This window comes from Hypanus sabinus, chromosome 20, assembly GCF_030144855.1.
Source record: "Hypanus sabinus isolate sHypSab1 chromosome 20, sHypSab1.hap1, whole genome shotgun sequence".
Classification (NCBI taxonomy): domain Eukaryota; kingdom Metazoa; phylum Chordata; class Chondrichthyes; order Myliobatiformes; family Dasyatidae; genus Hypanus; species Hypanus sabinus.
The window spans coordinates 14,975,831-14,996,888 of NC_082725.1; the positions used below are offsets into that span (position 1 = coordinate 14,975,831).

At 43.9% G+C, this 21,058-nt stretch overlaps 1 protein-coding gene across 5 annotated transcripts in view; it reads right to left on the reverse strand.

The window, feature by feature from the left end:
- Window positions 1-21,058, reverse strand: part of LOC132378320 (A disintegrin and metalloproteinase with thrombospondin motifs 16) — a 227,629-nt gene that overhangs the window by 108,769 nt on the left and 97,802 nt on the right. For all 5 annotated transcript variants that reach the window (XM_059945139.1, XM_059945138.1, XM_059945137.1 and 2 more), the window contains one exon: window positions 4,434-4,719. In XM_059945139.1, the coding sequence (XP_059801122.1) occupies window positions 4,434-4,719 (286 nt within the window). The remainder of the gene's footprint in view (window positions 1-4,433; window positions 4,720-21,058) is intronic.

Sequence of the window (21,058 nt, forward strand, 5' to 3'; positions counted from 1 at the left end):
GACAACGAAACCAATTGCATTTTAGAAGATGGATTTTGGTTTGGGCCATACATTCAGCCTAGCATTCAAATCAGTACTAACCCTTCAATCATCCTTAGCTGATAACTACATTAAACCAATGTGTTTCCAATGTTACCTGGTCTTTTTAATGCATCTGATTAGTTTGTCAATATGGACCAGCTATAGTGGATTGAGAGGGTGGAGGCATTACATCCCATACTGATTGTATGGTGTTTGCATGTTTTCCCTGGATCTATGGGGATTTCCTCCAGATGCTTCTGATTCCTCCTACATCCCCAAACAGGACAATAGGTGCAGGAGTAGGCCATTTGGCCCTTCTAACCAGCACCGCCATTCACTGTGATCATGGCTGATCATCCATAATCAGTACCCCGTTCCTGCCTTCTCCCCATATCCCTTGACTCTGCTATCTTTAAGAGCTCTATCTAACTCTTTCTTGAAAGCATCTACAGAATTGGCCTCCACTGCCTGAGGCAGAAATCCATAGATCCACAACTCTCTGGGTGAAAAAGTTTTTCCTCAACTCAGTTCTAAAACTTATTCTTAAACTGTGGCCTCTGGTTCTGGACTCCCCCAACATCGGGAACATTTTTCCTGCCTCTAGTGTGTCCAATCTCTTAATAATCTTCTATGTTTCAATCAGATCCCCTCTCATCCTTCTAAATTCCAGTGTATACAAGCCCAGTCGCTCCAATCTTTCAACATATGACAGTCCCGCCATCCCAGGGATTAACCTCGTGAAACTACGTGACACTCCCTCAATAGTAAGAATGTCCTTCCTCAAATTTGGAGACCAAAACTGAACACAATACTCTAGGTGTAGTCTCACCAGGGCCTTATACAACTGCAGAAGGACCTCTTTGTTCCTATACTCAACTCCCCTTGTTATGAAGGCCAACATGCCATTAGCTTTCTTCACTGCCTGCTGTACCTGCATACTTACTTTCAGTGACTGATGAACAAGGACACCTAGATCTCTTTGTACTTCCCCTTTTCCTAACTTGACACCATTCAGATAGTAATCTGCCTTCCTGCTCTTACCACCAAAGTGGACAACCTCACATTTATCCAGATTAAACTGCATCTGCCATGCATCTGCTCACTCACCCAACCTGTCCAAGTCACCTTGTATTCTCCTAACATCCTCCTCATAGTTCGCACTGCCATCCAGCTTTGTGTCATATGTAAATTTGCTAATGTTACTTTTAATCCCTTCATCTAAATCATTAATGTATATTGTAAACAGCTGCGGTCCCAGCACCGAGTCTTGCAGTATCCCACTAGTCACTGCCTGCCATTCTGAAAAGGACCCATTAATTCCTACTCTTTATTTCCTGTCTGCCAACCGATTTTCCATCCATGTCAGTACCCTAACTCCAATAACACGTGCTTTAATTTTGCCCACTAATTTCCTATGTGGGACCTTATCAAAGGCTTTCTGAAAGTCCAGGTACACTACATCCACTGACTCTCCCATGTCCATTTTCATAGTTACATCCTCAAAAAATTCCAGAAGATTAGTCAAGTATGATTTCCCCTTCGTAAATCCATGCTGACTCGGACCGATCCTGTTACTGCTATCCAAATGTGCCGCTATTTCATCTTTTATAATTGGCTCCAGCATCTTCTGCACCACCGATGTCAGGATAACTGGTCTATAATTCCCTGTTTTCTCTCTCCCTCCTTTCTTAAAAAGTGGGATAACACCAGCTACCCTCCAATCCCCAGGAACTGATCCTGAATCTATAGAACACTGGAAAATGATTACCAATGCATCCATGATTTCCAGAGCCGCCTCCTTAAGTACCCTGGAGGGAGGGAGTTGGAAAGTTAATTAGCAACTCTAAATTGCCACTAGTTTGAAAACTTCAGAAGAATAGGTTAAAGGAAGTGTGCCTCTCTGTCTGCACATGAGTCTGCTTGTCTGTGTGTATGTCAGTCTGCCTGTCTATGAGTGTCCGTGTGTGACCCTGGACTGGGTACCCCTGATAGAGGAGGCGCTGGAGATAGATAACTGTACAGAGGTAGATAATTCTCCGTGGTCTCTTCAGGTATATCCAAGAACATTGAGGCAATGTTGAGAACAAGAACTAACAGAAAATATTGAGGCAGCCCTGGCTGAGATACTTGCATCATCATTAGTGATGGGTGAAGTGCCAGAGGACTGGAGGAAGACTAATGCTGTACTTTTATTTAAGACAGGCTGCAAAGAAAAACCTAGGGACCAGTGAGCCTAACACTGTGGTAGACAAATTAGTGGAGGTGATTCTGAGGGATAAGGTGTACCTACATTTGGAAAGATAAGGGATCGGCGGTATGGCTTTGTGCATGGGAGATTACGTCTCTCCAGTCCGAGTTTTTGAAGAAGTTACCAAGAGAGTTAATAAGGGAAGTGTGGTAGATGTGGTCTCTATGGACTTCTGCGAGGCCTTTGATAAGGTTCCTCTTGGTTGGCTCCTATGGAAAGTTAGATCACGTGGGATCTCAAGGAGCGGGCTAACTGGAGCTGAAGCTGGGTGATGGTGGCCGGTTGATTTTTGGATTGGAAGCCTGCAACTTGTAGTGTGCCTCAGTGCTCAGCCCATTGTTGTTTGCCATCTACAGTTCTGTGCAAAAACCTTATGCACATAGATATAGTGTATAGCTAGTCTGCCTATGGCTTTTGCACAGTAATCTTTTATATTGCACTGTACTGCTGCCGTAAACAAAAAAAAAGACAAATGTCTTGACATATGTGAGTGATGATAAACCTGATTCTGATATGGGTGCCTATGGTGGACCGGGAGTGGTTAGGGGTCAGGGAGAGGGGAATCGTGGTTGAGAAAAGGGGAAGGGAGATAGGAGGGAACAAGAAGCACCAGGGAGACAGTCTATAATGATCAATAAACCAATTGTTTGCAATCAAATGACCTTGTCTGGTGTCTCAGTGACGGGTGTGTCTGTACCTGCACCACGTCCCACCCCTGGCACTCCTTCTCTGCCGCCTATCCCACATCCCACCCGCTGTGCTTCACCCTCGCCATCCTTTGCACCCACCAGAGTTACAAACTCGATCTCTGTTCCACATTGACAAATACAGCGCTGTGCAAAAATCTTCGGTACCCTAGCTATATAGATCTGCCCAGGACTTTTGCATGGTACTGTATATCAACAATCTGGATGAATATGTGCAAGGCATGGTTAGTAAGTATGCAGATGACACTAAAAATAAGTGGTATCATAGACAGGGAAGAAGGTTATCAAGAATAATAGGATCTTCATTACCTGAGTAAGTGGGCCGAGGAATGGCAAATGGAGTTTAATTCTGTTTAGTGCGAGTTTTAATTGGGGTTTAACTATTCGTAGTTGGGGAAGTTAAACCTGGGGAGGACTTTCACAGAGGATGGTAGCTTCATGGGGAATACTCTAGAAGAGAGATACCTAGGAATGGCAATACATGGTTCCCTGAAAGTAGCTTCACAGCTAGACGGAATGGGGAAAGTGGCTTTTGGCAAATTGACCTTCATCAGTCAGGTCTGTAACTTTGAGTACAGAAGTTGGGATGTTATGCTGCAGTTGTACAAGACGCTAGAATTTTGACTTCAATCTTGGTCACTCTGCTATAGAAAACACACACAAAATGCCGGAAGTACTCAGCCGGTCAGGCAGCATTTGTGGAAATTAATAGTCGATGTCTTGTGCCGAGATCCTTCTTCAGGGCTGAGAGCACGAGTTGCAGAGTAGTAATGACCACAAGGCACTATTAAATTAGAATGAGTGCAGAGAAGATCTCTGAGAATGTGGCACTGGGTTATAAGGAGAGGCTGAACAGCCGAGGGAGTTATTCTTAGAGTATAGGAGACTGAGGTGTGATCTTTTGGGATGTATAAAATCATGAGTCTTTTTCCCAGAGTTGAGGGAATCAAGAACTAGAGGGCAAAAGTTTAGGGTAAAATGTGAAAGATTTAAAAGGATCTGATGGGCTTCTTTTTTCACAGAGCAGGTGGTCCATTTACTGATCAAGCTGTGGGTGAGGCAGTCACAAGAACAAAATCTGAAGATATTTGGATAGGTACATGGAGAGGAAATGGTTTAGGGATCTGAATCAAGCACGGGCACTGGGACAGGCATGGATGGGCATCGTAGTAGGGAAAGATGAGTTAGGCTGAAAGGCCTGTTTGCATACTGCACGTGAACAAAACTCAAGCAATCCAGAAAAACCATGAGAACAATACAACTGAAAGGCTGGTTATACATATTTTTAAAATTACACCGGGATTGAGAGCAAAACAAGCTGACAAGCACAAAACTGTTTCATGGTTTGCTATTTAGCTTACGAAATTTTCCAAATATTTCAATGAAATCACCACTACTGACTCACTTAGTTAAAACAGATAGCAGAATTGAGAAGATGAAATAATTCCCTTACATACATTTCTTGCGTCTTCCGCAGTAATGCTGCTTTTGAAGTTGTCCGTGCTTGTAGTCATTACGGAGCCGATGTTGGTGCTGGCGTTTATGACCATCTTGTTCGACCCCCTTCAGCCTCTGGTGCATGGATACCTCATTATCAAGAACAGGCATTTTGGGCTCTGCAGATCTCTTGTACAGGACATGCGGCTGGTGCCCCTTGGGTGCAGTGTAATTGTGCTTAAGTGCAAGGTGCTGAGGTAGAGGTGTCAAAAAGTAATCTGCTTCTTCAGTCCTTATCAAGCCTGACTAGAAAGGGAGAAACAGAAATTAAAATATGCAATGAAAATTTTTTGCCTGCCAAAAATGAAATGTGAATACCCCCCTTGGATGAAGACTGATTTGTCATAGAACACGACAGCACAGAAAGAGGACCTTTGGCCCATCTAGTCCATGCTGATCTGGTCTTCTGCCTCGTGCAATCAGGCTGTACCAGGATGATAACCCTCCATACCCCTCTCATCTACGTAACTTTCCAACCTTGTCATGAATGACACAACTGAAACCGTATTTACCACTTCTACTGTCAGCTCATTCCATGTTTGTACTACCCTCAACTTAAAACTTCGAGAAGTACAAAATAAGGGTAAACTATGACTTCGGTCAGCTTTCGAAAGTCAACAACATACTCAAGAGGAATCTTGTTTGATTCATAAGTTATTTGGTCACATGGGTGTAATTGGCACGGGTCATTGGGCCAGAAGGACCTGTTACCATGCTGTGTCTCTGAATAAATGGTATTTTACTCACAGTATAAATGTATTGCACGGTTTAAGCAAGTGACATCAAGGACAATTTAGCCAAGCTTTTTTTTTAAACCTTGTGGCGACCCACTTTCTGTTCAGGCGAACCGGCTCACAAATAGCCAGCGCGCGGGGAGAGACTTTGGTAATGCACCTCTGACGTAATTTCCACCCCAAGAGGGCGGGCGCTAGGTATTAAATGCCAGCGCCGCGAAGTTTGAATAAACTACTCGAAACGGCTTACCGACTGCGTGTCATCTCTAGCTCTGTATGTAGTACATCGCTACATTGGTGACCCCGATGGTCCAAACGGGATTTGGACCAAAGATGACCGACTCTTCATCTGTTCATGCAGTTTCGCTAAAACTGCCGACTTTCTGGACGCTGCGACCACGCGTGTGGTTTAGCCAAGCAGAAGCCCAGTTCCAGATTTGGCAGATACCCTCTGATTCCACGCGTTACTACCACGTGGTGAGCGCCCTTGACCAGGAGACGGCCGCCCAGGTTGTGGACTTCATACAGTCGCCCATGGAAGAAGGCAAATATGAAGCATTCAAAATGCTGCTCATTGGGACCTTTGGCCTCTCACGGCGTGAGCAGGGTGCCCGCCTGCTTCACCTGGACGGTTTGGGAGACAGACTGCCGTCAGCATTGATGAATGAGATGCTTGCCCTGGCTGATGGACACACGCCCTGCCTCATGTTCGAGCAAGCGTTCCTAGAGCAACTGCCCGAGGATATACATCTGCTGCTGGCCGATGCAGATTTCAGCGACCCCCGGAAGGTTGCGGCCCAGGCAGACGTGCTGTGGAAAGCCAAGAGGGAGAGTGTGGCGTCCATTGGTTAGATTACCAGGCCATGCGCCCAACAGTGGACCAAACTAGGCCCGGCAGGGTGGCACACACAACACAGAGGCAGCAGTGAGGAGGTCAGTGAACAGTGGTGTTTCTACCACCAGCGGTGGGGCACAGAAGCCCACCGTTGTCGTCCACCCTGCAAGGGCCAGGGCCAGCAGCCGCTAATGACTATGGCAGCTGGCCGCCAGGTGATGCACCATCAATAACTCACACTGAGACGCAAGGCGAGATATCGGCTTTTATTGACTGGAAGAAGGAACCAGGAGTGAGTGTCCATCATACTATGTCCTGGAGACTGAGGCCGAGCGTCAGGCCTCAGATCGCCTTTATACAGGGGCCTGTGGGAGGAGCCAAAGGAGCATTCAGCAGGGGGCGTGTCCAGACAGGCACATAGTTCACCACACCAGGACAGCCTCTTGTATGTCTGGAACAAACAGTCGGGGCGCCGCTTCTTGGTCGACACTGGAGCGGAAATCAAGGTCTTGCCCCCAACAGGGGATGACACCCACAACAGGAAGCCAGGACCCACTCTGAGGGCCACAAATGGCAGCACTATATGGTCCTACGGCACCTGCACAGTGCAGCTGCAGTTCGGCGCCAGCCGGTTCACGTGGGACTTCACACTGGCCGCGGTGGCCCAACCACTCCTGGGGGCAGACTTCTTGCGAGCTCACAGCCTGCTGGTCGACTTGCAAGGGAAAAGACTGGTACATGCCGAGACTTTCCAGATATTCTCCCTGGGTGAAGCCAAGTTGCTGGCCCCACACCTGGACTCCATCACACTGTCGGACAACGAATTCACCAGAATCCTGGCGGACTTTCCATCGATTCTGGCACCGCAGTTCACGGCAGCCATGCTCAGACACGGGGTACAGCACCACATACCGACCTAGGGACCACCCCTCCATGCCCGCGCACGAAGGCTCCCCCCAGAAAAGCTCTCCTTGGCGAAGGAGGAGTTCAAAAGGATGGAGGAATTGGGGATCGTATGGAGGTCCGACAGCCCATGGGCCTCCCCCCTGCACATGGTGCCCAAAGGAGCTGGGGGTTGGAGACCATGCGGTGACTACCGCAGACTGAATGAGGCTACAACTCCAGACTGCTACCCCTTGCCGCACATACAGGACTTTGCAGCAAATCTGCACGGGACAAGAATCCTTTCCAAAGTAGACCTCGTCCGGGGATACAATCAAATCCCGGTGCACCCTGAAGACATCCCCAAAACGGCACTCATCATCCCGTTCGACCTGTTGTGGACCATGATTACCCATGTCATATGACATGGCACACAAGGGATGATAATGACAATGGACTGTTTTACATGCAGATCACATTGGGTAAGAAAGGCAGGTGTCATATCTGGAAGATGCCAATGGATCAGATAAGTTTTTATGACAATCAGGTACTTCAAATAAATAGTACTAACATTTTATTCCAGAAATGCTTAGGTACTCAAACTTAACGCTATTCCAGCTATTATTGTGGAATTTGAATGCATTTCTCCAGATCAATGGTCGATAAATTTGAACATCAAACTCACATAGGACTGTGCTTCCAAAAAACATTTTGGTACAAAATAATTTTAAGAATTCAGACGTTACCCAGCTAACCATTTGTCAAGATAATGTATTGTGGAATGGGAAAGATAAACAGAGTAAGATTTTTTCATTTTTGCTGCAAGGTAACAAGTGCCAAATTCTTTCATTTCCTCAGTCCTGGAACTACTGTCTTCTTTCAACACTAAGTTCAAAATTGATTAAAAGATTTGAAGCAATACATTCAGACATTTCAAGTTCAAGTTTATTGTCATACAACCATACAGATATATACCGCCAAATGAAACGACATTCCTCTGGACCAAGATGCACAACACAGTACATTTAACTCAGACATAATACAATATTATAGAAACATAGAAAATAGGTGCAGGAGTAGGCCATTCGGCCCTTTGAGCCTGCACTGCCATTCAGTATGATCATGGCTGATCATCCAACTCATAACCCTGTACCTGCTTTCTCTCCATACCCTCTGATCCCTTTAGCCACAAGGGCCATATCTAACTTCCTCTTAAATATAGCCAATGAACCGGCCTCAACTGTTTCCTGTGGCGGAGAATTCCACAGATTCACCACTCTCTGTGTGAAGTAGTTTTTCCTCACCTCGGTCCTAAAAGGCTTCCCCTTTATCCTTAAACTGTGACCCCTCGTTCTGGACTTCCCCAACATCGGAAACAATCTTCCTGCATCTAGCCTGTCCAATCCCTTTGGAATTTTATACGTTTCAATAAGATCCCCCCCCAATATTCTAAATTCCAGTGACTCTTGTTCTCACAATCTACGCAACCAATTGTTATGGCCGTGCACCTGATTGTCTACCTGTACCGCATTTTCTCTGTAATATTAACCTTTTATTTTACAGTCTGTTACTCTTTAATCTTGCATACCTCAATGCACTGATGTAATAAACTGATCAGCATGAATGATGTGTGAAGACAAATTTTTCACTGTACCTTGGTACATGTGACAATAGTAAACCAATTTACCAACACTTTGATTCCACTAATAAATTTGTTTACATTTGAGTGTTTCAGAGAAGAAAATTTGAACAGATGTGTGGTCATGTTAAAAAAAATACAGCAAGTGGTGTATTGCATTCTGCTACTTTTGTGTGAAATTGAAAGAAAAGGAGATAAATGTTTAATGATAATCAACATTGCATCTTTATTCAACTGTAATATTATTTGTGAGTGGCAGGGTGGAGACACATCTCTACCAAAGGAGGTGTAAGGTGCTCCTTCCCTCCACCAGCCTGCAGCTCACCCTTGGGCAAGGTGAGCACCTGCCTATCGCTCCCCCACCCCCTCAGATCAGGGTCACATGAAGCCACGGGAGCAGGCAGTGGACGGTCGTACGAGCAGCCGGTGTACATCACAAGTCCTGGTGATGCGACCACTGACGCCAGGCAGACAATCTCTGAATACTACTGATAATGGCTGGGGTCAACTGTCTTGTCAGGACGAGGCCCAAAAGAAGTCGATGGCAAGCCAGTTCTGTGGAAAAACTTGCCAAGGACGATCATGGTCGTGGAAAGACCACGATTGCCCATGTCATACGACACGACACATAATGAATGAACAAATATTATTTGGGATGCTATATATACTAACTCACCTGGCTTCCTGCTGAAACAATGGAAACGTCAGTTAAATGAAGAGAATGTTTATGTCGATACATCAGGTCTTCCACCAAATTTTCCTCAAAATATTTAACTGCTCATATATAAAAATTAAACTCTGACCCGATGATAGCAATTTGAACCTAACTTGAGGTCACAATTTTATTTTAATAATTCAGTCAATTAAACTCAACACAAACAGGCAACCTGGCTCCACTTAAAACCAGAAAAGTACAGTTCAAAACAGGAATAGTTGCATTTTTGTGAATGGTTGGAGAATACACAAGAAATGGCAGAAAAAGAATTAGATTCAATAACATGCAGCCAACAGTAGCTGGAAATGATGATGCCCTAGCTGTAATCCAAGCTTCCACTTGGCAGTCCTCCATTCTTCCTGAGTTCTGGTGGTAGAAAACTATGACTTTAACATGGAGCTCAGATGATTAAATTTGTCACTAAGTTGGCAAGAGCTACATTTCTTTCTTGCTCCATTTCCACTCTCTTTTCTTCACTATATATACTACAATCGCACAGTACATATCTTACTATACTGTTAGCATGCCACTAAACATACATTTTTATGAAATTCAGAACTATAAAACATAACAGCGCAGCACAGGCCCTTTGGGTAATATTGTACCAACCCGTTAGCCTTGTCAAAGATCAATATAACCCTTCCTTCCTACATAGCCCTACATTTTTCTATCATCCACGTGCCTACCTAAGAGTTTCTCAGATGTCCCTAACATTTTTACATCTACCGCCACCCCTGGCACTCCGCACTCTCTGGTTAAAAAAACACTTACCTCTGACACTTCATACCTTCTTCCCATCACCCTAAAATTATCCCCTCAATGTATTAGTTATTTCAACCCTGGGAAGAAGTCACTGGCTGTCCACTCAATCTATGCCTCTTATCATCGTGTACACCCCTACCAAGTCACCTCTCATCCAAGGAGAAAAGCCGAAGCTCACTCAACCTATCCTCATAAGGAATGCTCTCTAATCCAGGCAGCATCCTCTGTACCCTCTCTTAAGTTTCCACATCTGACCAATAGTGAGGCGATCAAAACTGAACACAGTATGGGTGATGCACCATCAATAACTCTCTCTGAGACGTGAAGGCGAGATATCGGCTTTTATTGACTGGAAGAACGAACAAGCAGGAGTTGACCACCATACTACATCCTGGAGACTGAGGGCCGGGCTCAGGCCTTGATCGCCTTTATACTGGGGTCTGTGGGAGGAGCCATGGTCAGTGGGAGGGGCCACAGGAGCAGTCAGCAGGGGGTGTGTCCAGACAGGTACATGTAGTTCACCACAATGGGGTACTGCATTGTGCTTAAGAATGTTCTTGGGAGATAGTAGTACTTAGTGAGGCCTATAGTGAGGGATGAGAGTACTGATTATTTAAAAGTGAAGAGTAAGAAATTCTTCAGAAATCTGTCCGCTGTATTCTCCAGTGCTCTTCTTCTTTCAGATGCTCTTCTTTTATTCCAATGCACGCTGAACTTTCCCAGTGAATAACCCTTCAGATATCATCATCATCATTATATGCCATGATATACGGCGTGGGTGATCTCGGTCTCATCACCATGCATCTTCTTGGCCAGTTTTTCTGCAGAAGTGGTTGGCCATTGCCGCCTTCAGGTCTTTACAAGAAGGGTGACCCCAGCTATTATCAGTACTCTTCAGAGGTTGACTGCCTGGCATCGGTGGTCAGATAACCGGGATTTGTGATCTGCACCGGCTGCTCATACGACCATCCACCACCTGCTCCCATGGCTTTACGTGACCCTGACCTGAGGGCTAAGCAGGTGCTACACCTTGTCCAAGGGTGACCTGCAGTCTAGTGGAAGGAAGGAGCGCCTTATACCTCCTTTGGTAGAGACCTATCTCCACCCAGCCATCCTTCGATGCCTTAAGTAATATTTCAGTCCTGTTTATTGAAGATAATGAATTGAGTTTGACAGATTTTCCCTCAACAACTGCTGCAAAATAAAGAGGGATTCAGGAGAAATAGCGAAGTTACACAGATATTGTGAAAGCCCTTTCAAAAATCAGCCTAATTTTTAAATTTACATCTTCTTGCTCAGTTAGTCAGTGTGATATACGTTAGAAACAGGCATGGGAACAGTAGCAAGTTGTAATGTGCTTCAAGCCTGCCCTGATGGTCAGTGTGGTTGTAACATACTTGTCCTTTGTATCTGTCCCTCAGTATTACAGACAATAAAAATCATTAATGAAAGAAAAGCAATTGCTGGAAACCAAAATGAATCTCTAAAAAGATAAACAATTAATTTTTCAGGTCTGGGAGAGTGCCAGACACCAAGCGTTAACTTTTTCTTTTGCCGCAGGCTGTTGGTCCTGCTGGATTTTTCTAGCGTTTTCTATTTTTATTTTTTAAAATATTATTAATCTTGGATTTAAAGTTAAAAATCGGGCAAACATTAACTGTTGTTTGTGGAAGCAAATGCAGCATTTCTATTACCTTCTGGCTGTAGAAATGTTCCCCAGCTTAGCCTCAGGACAGCTGGTTCTGATATTTAGAACACAGAACAGTAAAGAAGTTGACAGGCCTATTGGCCTGTGATGTAGTGCCAATCTCGATGCCAATTTTTACTAAATGTCCTCGTCTTTTATATGATCCATAATCCTCCCACCCCTTCATATTCATGTATTTATCTGAAGCTTCTTAAACTCCATCAAACTCTCTGCTTCTACTACTATCCCTGGTAACACGTTCCAGGCACCCACCTCCCTGGACTTACGAAGAGTCTCGGCACAAAATGTTGACCGTTTATTCCCCTCCATAGATGCTGCCTGACCTGCTGAGTTCCACCAACATATTGTACATGCTCTGCATATGTAACATTGTGACATGTGACATTGGGTCTTTATAAATAGGTTACCATCAACAAAGTACTCGAAGGAGAGCGAAATATACACTCAGTGGCCACTTTCTTGAGTATCTCCTCTATCTAGTAAAGTGGCCACTAAGTGTATGTTCGTGATCTCCTATTGTTGTAGCCCATCCACTTCAAGGCTTGACATGTTCTGCATTCAAAGATGCTCTTCTGCACACCACTGCTGGAATGTGTGGTTATTTGAGTTACTGTCGTCTTCCTGTCAGCTTGAACCAGTCTGGCGATCCTCCGTTCTTATTAATGCAACATTTCCACCCACAGAACTGCTGCTTAATAGATGTTTTTGCTTTTTGCACTATTCTCTATAAACCCTAGAGGCCGTTCTGTGTGAAAATCGCAGGAGATCAGTAGTTTCTGAGATACTCAAACCACCCCATCTGGCCCCAACAATCATTCTACTTTCAAAGTCACTTAGATCACATTTTTTCCCCATTCTGATGTTTGGTCTGAACATTTTTAACCTCTTGACCATGTCTGCATGCTCTTATGCAGCGAGATGCTGCCACGCGATTGGCTGATTAGTTATTTGCATTAACAAGCAGCACACTGGTGCACTTAATAAAGCAGCACTGAGTGCAGTTCAAGATTCAAGATTGTTTAATGTCATTTCCAGCACACAAGTGCAAATGAGAACAAAATAATTGTTACTCTGGATCCATTGCATCACACAGAAAAGCTAATAAGGTAATAACACAAGACAAATACAATAAATATAAATACATAAGAGCAAACACAAGGAAATCTGCAGCAGCTGGAAATTCAAACAGCACACACAAAATGCTGGTGGAACACAGCGGGCCAGGCAGCATCTATAAGGAGAAGTGCTGTCGACGTTTCAGGCCGAGACCCTTCGTCAGACCCTGATGTGTTCCATAAATACATAATATAGACTATATAAACAGATCGACTGTATATCTATGAAGTGACTCTAGCACAACAGTGTCTATACATAAGATTACTCTGACAGGAAGTGATGGTGAGGGGTACAGAGAGGTGCGTTAGTGGGTGGAGGTGTTGATCAGCCATACTGCTTGGGGAAAGTAATTCTTTTTGAGTCTGGCGGTCCTGGGGTGGATACTGCACAGCCTCCTCCCTGATGGGTAATGCAGAAAATACAGTAGTCAGGAACACCACGTTCTATTGAAAGCAAAGTGATGAAGGGGAAATAATCAAGTTACTTCTAAATGATGTGGATTTAAAGATAAATATTGGCCAGACACTAACAGTTTTTGCTCAGGTCTCCCCATGGGTTCTTTTACATGCACTTGAAAGCAGACTACTGCCAGATCTGTTCAAGGGATCTTAATTTTTTTATTGGTTGATGTATTTTGGCTAGTGGCAAGAGTCAAAATCAGAATCAAGTTTAATATCACCGACATAAGCTCTGGACTTTGTTGACTCTGTGGCAGTTGAGTTTGTGCAATACATACTACTAATAAAAAGTGAATTACAGTAAGTATATATATTAAATAGTTGAATTAAATAAGTATGCAAAAAAAAGAAATAAAAAAGTAGTGAGGTCATGTTCATGAGTTCAATGTCCATTCAGAAATCCAATGCAGAGGGGAAAAAGCTGTTCCTGAATCGCTGAGTGTGTGTATTCAGGCTTCTGTACCTCCTTCCTAGTGGTGGCAATGAGAACAAGGCATGACCTGGGTGATAGGGTCCTTGATGATGGATGCACCTCTTTAAGGTACAACAAGTGCCTGTTGTTCTCACTAGATTCTCGAAATTGCAAATGTCAGCATGTGTTCGTGAGGCCAGTGCCAGAAGAATTTTCCCAGATTTCAGAAGCAACCATTTTCTCCCAGACATTGCAGTCATTGTGTCAAACCGCGCGGATACACGTCCTTTGGCTTAACTTATTCATGCTGACCAAGCTATCTACCTGAGCTCATCAGCCCCATTTGCCTGTGCTTGGCCCATGTCCACTGGTAAGCATTCCACTTGGAAAATAACATTACTGGTAGAATTGAGCACAGAGCAAGATGCTAAAAGGGGGAAAACGGGGATGACCAAGGAACATTTCCACAAGAAGCCCACCAAGAGAGAATGCGTTTGACTTGCCCCAGGGAAATGTATCAAATCCTTGACCTCTGTTGTGTATTTAATATTTCAGTAACATTTGAACAATCTTGAAAATAGATTGTTTGATTCTTGTTCATTTTAATAATGTAGTACAGGTTATATGTATAAATGCGTGGATTACATATGTCATCACCACCACGTGATAGATGTACATCTCATTTAAAAGTAAAACATGAAGTTAAACTCACATCTCGGACTCCCGTCTTTCCTTTGAATTAACTTAATATTTTGAAGTTACAAAACATAACAACCTCTTCTCCAAAATGATAATTATCACTGACCAACACACACAAAATATTAAAGGAACTCAGCAGGTCAGGCAACACCTATGCAGAGGAATACACAGTTGATATTTTGGGTTGAGTCCTGATGAAAGGTCTCAGTCTGAAACGTTGACTGTTTATTCCCCTCAACAACCAGCATCTGCACAATCGCTTGTATTTCTGATTAACTAATCTAACTTGCCAGTCTGTAGGACCAGTCATCTCACATAATTATGGCATTAACTTTGTTACAAATCCCATTTATATATTGGTTGATATTCTGTTCAGTAATATAGCTAGTTCTAAGCGATTTAAAAGTGACTTTCATCAATGATTTCTCTTCTGTGCTGTCTCTTAACAACAAAACTAATTCTGCATCCTGACTTTCTGAGCCATGATTATTTCTCCAGACTGTCCTAATGTTGATGCTGTCCTTTACTAATGGGTCCACTTTCACTCCTTTTCTCATTTGCTTATGTTTCCAAAATTTTGAGCTCTCCAGAGTATTTAGATCTCAACTTCGGTCAACTTGTTATATCCTTTCATACCATTTCCTTCCTGTACTTCTGCTCTCAATAATTCCTCTTCCACACGTTCACACTTTGTTTTATTTCCATTTTTCCAGAGTTTGATTCCACCTCTTGCTGGATGGTTGGCTACAGACATTTTTCTCTTTCCTAACCCACTCTGGTTGCCTTTATTCCACTACACTTTGCGCATTCTATCCAAATTTCTAAAATATTCCTTCTCCTAACAATACATTTTGAAGCCTTACAGACATCCCTGGTTTATGGGGTGCCCGGGGAGGGACAGCACCTCTGTTGAAGGGGGCTTGTTGGGCCCTTTCCAGGGCAGCTCACTCACCTCAGTCCTCGCTGGACGCTCAGCTCTCACCTGTGGCTCCGAGTAGTTGTTTGCATGTGACAGTGGCCACACCCCAGTACACAGCTTCGACAGGTGGGTTAAACCAGGCGAGGGTAACCGGCAGCCTCATACCCCGGTGAGATAGGGACATACCTGTCCTAGCATGGGAAGTCAGCTCTGGCAGACTGGGTAGATGAGATCTACAGTGAGATCCAAGGGCATTACTGCAACACTCCATGGACAGCCAAGAGCACGAGAAGGCACAGAAGATGTCATGGTCATCCACTGCAACCGAGGACAACCCCGGTTTGTGACCCAGACTTCCAGGATCAAGAGAGTGGAAATGCCCCAGTGCAATGGTTTGTTCACTTAAAAAACTCTGCCACATAGGTTTCCTGTCATCATCAGACACGATGGACAACTACCATGGTCACTTGAATTGCCAGGACAATGGTCCCAGCCCAAGTCAAGAGAAGCCCATCGTATCTGAATGGTAGTGCCCCCTTAAATGAAGACAATTGCTTCCACAATACTCTGAGTCAATGTCTCTTTCTCACTGATCATTAACACAAACGCACCTCAAGGACAGAAGCTCAACTTCCTGCTCCACACTAAACACACATGGCTGCGTGGCTAAGCGCACCTCCACTGCCATCTTCAAATTTGCCGATGACACTTCTGCTGTTGGATCAATCACAGATGGTGATGAGTCCGTGAACTGGCGTGAGAGAGGATACCTGGTTGAGTGGTCCCCCAACGACCTCTCACTTAAAATAACCAGAACTAAAGAGCTGATTTTTGACTTGAGGAAGGGAAAGCAGGCCAAGCATGTACCAGTCTACATTGGTGGTAACTGCCAGGAGACAGGGTCAGCATCTTTAAATTCCTGGACATTAACGTATCAGATGACCTGTCCTGGGCCCAGCGCATATATATAATCAGAAGGAAAGAATGCCAGTGTCTTTACTTTCCTAGAAGACTAGAGAAGTTCATTTTTTCACTGAGCACTCTGCCAGACTTCTGCAGACGTACTGCTGGAAGCATCCTGTCTCTTGGCATCATGGTCTGGTATGGCAATTTGAATGCACAGAACAGAGGGTAGTGGACTCTGCCCAACACGTAATGGATACTTCCCTCCCCTCATTTTGGAGTATCTACAGGAGGCAACATCCATCATCATCCCCACCATCCAGGCCATGCCATTTTCTCACAGCCACCATTGAGCAGGAGGTACAGAGGCCTGAAATCCAACACCACCATGTTCAGGAACATTTACTTCCCTTCAAACATTTAGTTCTTGAACCAGTTGGGACAACACTAATCACTACAGTTTCACATCACTAAGACCACTTTCCACTAAAACTGATTTTTTTTTTGTTCTAGTTATGTTCTTTGTAAAAGTTGTATATAATTAATAATTATAGTCATAGAAAATCGAGTCTGTGCCAAGCCATTTAAGCTGCCTACTCCCATTGACCTGCACTATTTATATTTATGTTTTTTCTTGTCAATACTGCTCATATGCTGCTGTGTGTCTTTGATATTGCTGTAAGTTCTTCATTGCACCAATGCATATATGGACTTGCACACGACAATAAACTCAAGTTTAATTTGTTTTGACCATGTGCCAATCTGCAGCTCAGTCTAGTAGTAATCCAGGCATGATCACCTTTCAGTAACTGTTCATTCAATTAGACCCTCAGTCCTCATGCAGTCTCAGCTGAGTTTTCTAACCTTACTTATGTGGACCAGGGTAACTGCAGTCTTCGTTTTCACGCTCCCTTCTGCCGCAGCAGAGATCGTTCCTGGCCCAGTGTGTGTGTGAGGTGTAAGGAGCAAGCACGCATCTATGCTGCACCTTTAGGGCAAAGTAAAACGTGAACCTTCGGCTCATGCCCTGACTAATTAAGTCTGCAGGTGGGTGAGTGACAGGGCTGTGATCAAGTGAGCAGTCTCTCAGGTGAGACGTGTGGTCGGTAGGTATTGTAGCTGAGGATTCCTTCACTGTGCCTAAGTAATAATGGCCTGTACTGCCTACAGTACTGCATACAAATACGAGGAAATTAACTTTAGCAAACGAACTCCAAATCTATCTGTCTCCTCTGCAACAAACACAAAACGTTGGAGGAACTCTGCAGGTCGGGCAGCATCTATGGAGGGGAATAAACAGACCTCTCTTTCTGCCTCTTATACTGAAGATGCTGAAAACCTAAAATAGTCGCAGTTACTGCTGTAACTACTCAGCAGGTCAGGCTGCTTCCTGATGAGGAACATGATCGCTTCTGCTTGTATGGTTTTGCCCCTTCCCAAAGGAATTCAGGAAAGGGCCTGAAAACCTGCACAGCCACCTAATCCCACACTGTGCTGTCCAAGTTTCCCAGCTCAAAGACAACCCCTGCATGGCTGTTCGTGACCTGCTTCGGCCACGATACGTATCTTCTCCAACTCGGGGAGCAACTTTTAATCCACTAAAATTAATGCTGAATAACGCCAATAAGTTATGGTGTTCAAACGTCTGCTGATGTATGCCACAATCAAAAATGGATTTGGCAAAATCTGCGCAAAGACGTTATAACAAGTTGGCAATATGAAGCTGCTACATTACTGCACCGATTTTTTGGGACTAATCAGGTCTGTGCTTTCCATTAATAGCAGCGGTTATGTGGCTGAACATTGTTACCATCGGAAACATATTATTCACATTATCAATAAACTCATATTATCCATGATGGCAAAATCTAAAGAATAAAGATTAGTTGAATGTAGGGTTTGGGGAGGAGTGGGGTGTGGTAATTTCTTTGTTTCTATGGTGTTAGTTCAGGCAACTTAAGGAATAAATTGTTAGTTGTCAATGATTTTAGACTATAAGACACAGGAACATTAGGCCATTTGGCCCATTGAGTCCTGTCTGCCATTTCATCATGGCTGATCCATTTTCCCTCTCAGCCTCAATCTCATGCCTTCTCCCCAGAACCATTAAGAATTAATTAAGAATCAAATTAAGAATCTATTCACCTCAGCCTGAAACATACCCAGTGACTCGGCCTCCAGAGCAGACTGTGGCAATGAATTCCACAGATTCACCACTCTCTGGCTAAACAAATCCCTTCCCATCTGCATTCTAAGTATTTTCTTAGTCCATGCCAGTCTGTAATGTAAATATTAAGGATTTTAAGGAAATTTATAAGTATAGCTGGTAGTAAATAATTTTAAAATTTGGTTTGGAATATTGGACACCCTACAGTAAAGCGAAGAGGGAAGAACCACTCTTTGTGCATTTAATATTATATTGAATAAATTGCCTAATTCATCAACAAAAACTTTTTTGGGACAATTCTAACTAACTTATTGATAACATTATCACAGAGTTGTGAAGCATGGAAATTGGCCCTCCAGCCAGATTATGCACTAACTACTAGCTATCCATTCACATTGACCTTATATTAATCACCCCTCTACCTTCTCTCTTTTTCCATTCTCCATCCTGGCTCCCTTCTCACCCCTTTTCTTCTCGTCAGCTGCCCATTGCCTCCCTCCTCCTCCTCTTTCTTTCATGGCCCACTCTCCCATCAGATTCCTTTTCCTTCAGTTTACCTATCATTTCCCAGTTTCTCACCTCATTACCACCCACCTGCCTCTTCACCTGGTTTCACCCCACCTGCCAACTTGTACTCCTTCCCCTTCCTCCCCCCCCCACCTTCTTATTCTGGCTTCATCCCCCTTCCTTTCCAGTCCTGATGAAGGGTCTCGGCCCAAAACATTGACCATTTATTCCTCTTCATAGACGCTGCCTACTCTGCTGAGTTCCTTCAGCAATTTGTGCGAGCTACTCCGGATTTCCACCAGAATATCTTGTGTTTGTACCTGTATTAATCTGATTGTTTTGGTTACTCCCCTGACATTCTCATCAGCTCTCTCCAGATTCCACCACTCAGGGGCTACTTACAGTGGTAAATTGGGTTGGGGGGGGGGGGAATGGAGATACATTCCTACCAAAGGAGGTGTGAAGTGCTCCTTCCCTCTGCAAGCCTGCAGCTCTCCCTTGGGCAAGGTGTAGCACCTGCTTAGCCCCCTGAACAGGGTCATGTGAAGCCATGGGAACAGATGGTAGATGATCGTACGAGCAGCTGGTGCATGTCACAAGCTCTGGTTATGCGACCACTGATGCCAAGCAAGCAATCTCTGAAGAGTACTGATAATGGTTGGAATCACCTGTCTTGCAAACACACTCCCCAGGAGAAGGCAATGGCCAACCACTTCTGTAGAAAAATCTGTCAAGAACAATCATGGTCATGACACCATGATGGCCCATGTCATACGACACTGCACATAATGATAATAATGATGACGATGATGATGAAGATGAAGATGATGATGATGATGATGATGATGATGATGAAGATGGTGATGATGAAGATGATGATGATGAAAGTACCAGCTTGGGATTTGGGATGCCAGAACAGGCAGTGTAAATCCACATGGTTGCAAGGAGAATAAGGAAACTGCACATATACAGAGCCCGAGGTCAGGGTTGAACCATGTTCTCTGACACTGTGCTGCTATGCCACCCATTAAAGTTGAAACAGCTTTAAAATTCATGCTAACCAATAAACAGGCCAAGATTCTGAAAATTATTGTTTAAGGTAAACAGATTGCACTTGTCTAAGCAAGTTTATATATGATTATTTTTAAAGATGAGCTTCATTCGTCACAGGTACACTGAAGATAGAAACATACAGAGAAAAGTGATTGTGTTAACACAATCTGAGCATGTAGAGGGGCAACCTGCAAATGTTGTCATGCCTCTGGTATCAACACGGCATGCCCACAACTAACTCGTTTGTCTTTGGTACGTGGGTGAACCGGAACACCCGGAGGATACCCACACGGTAACAGGGAAAATGTGAAAACTCCTCACAGACAGGGGCAGGAAATAAACCCTGATTTTATAGCCGGCTCTGTAAAGCGTTGTGCTAATCGCTATGCTACCGTGTTGCTCCTGAAGCCAAGCCTTTCCATAATTCTTCATGCCAGACATGACGAGTGCACAAACTCCCCATTGTCACCCTTCTCTGCTTAGCATCAAATGAAACATTTAATCAGTTTAATTGTCACATTTCTCACTCCCTCTACATGGACGCATGTTTTTGCTTCTTTCCCAGACTGAAATGCAACCTTCCCTGAATGGAAGAATTCACAGCAAAGCCAGGTTTTCACCTGAATTATTGAGTGTGGATTAATACTTTTAGTATCTGAGATCCAAGTTACTGACAGATGTGGTTTTTTTTTCGGTTTAGCTGACATTAACGCACAAATTAAAATGCAATACAACAAGCAGATGTATGAGGTCTTTCACTCAAATAGTACAAAAGCTTGGATTTCACTCAGGTAGACAATGTAACCCTTATACTTAGCAAGAGTTCTGGCACTCATCCGTAATTTATTAAATTTCAAAACACAGAAGTGTTTCTGTCTTGGATTGGTATAATAGTGGTTTAAATCATGCAGACAGGATTCTTGATAGAACATGTATCAAACTGCAATCAGTAGTAGAAAAATTGAATGGTATATATTGTGCACTACACCTTAGTAATTTTATCTCACTTGAGTAAGTTTATACTGCTTGAAACCATATGCAATTATAATTGTGTGCAATTGTTTTGGGAATAGGAT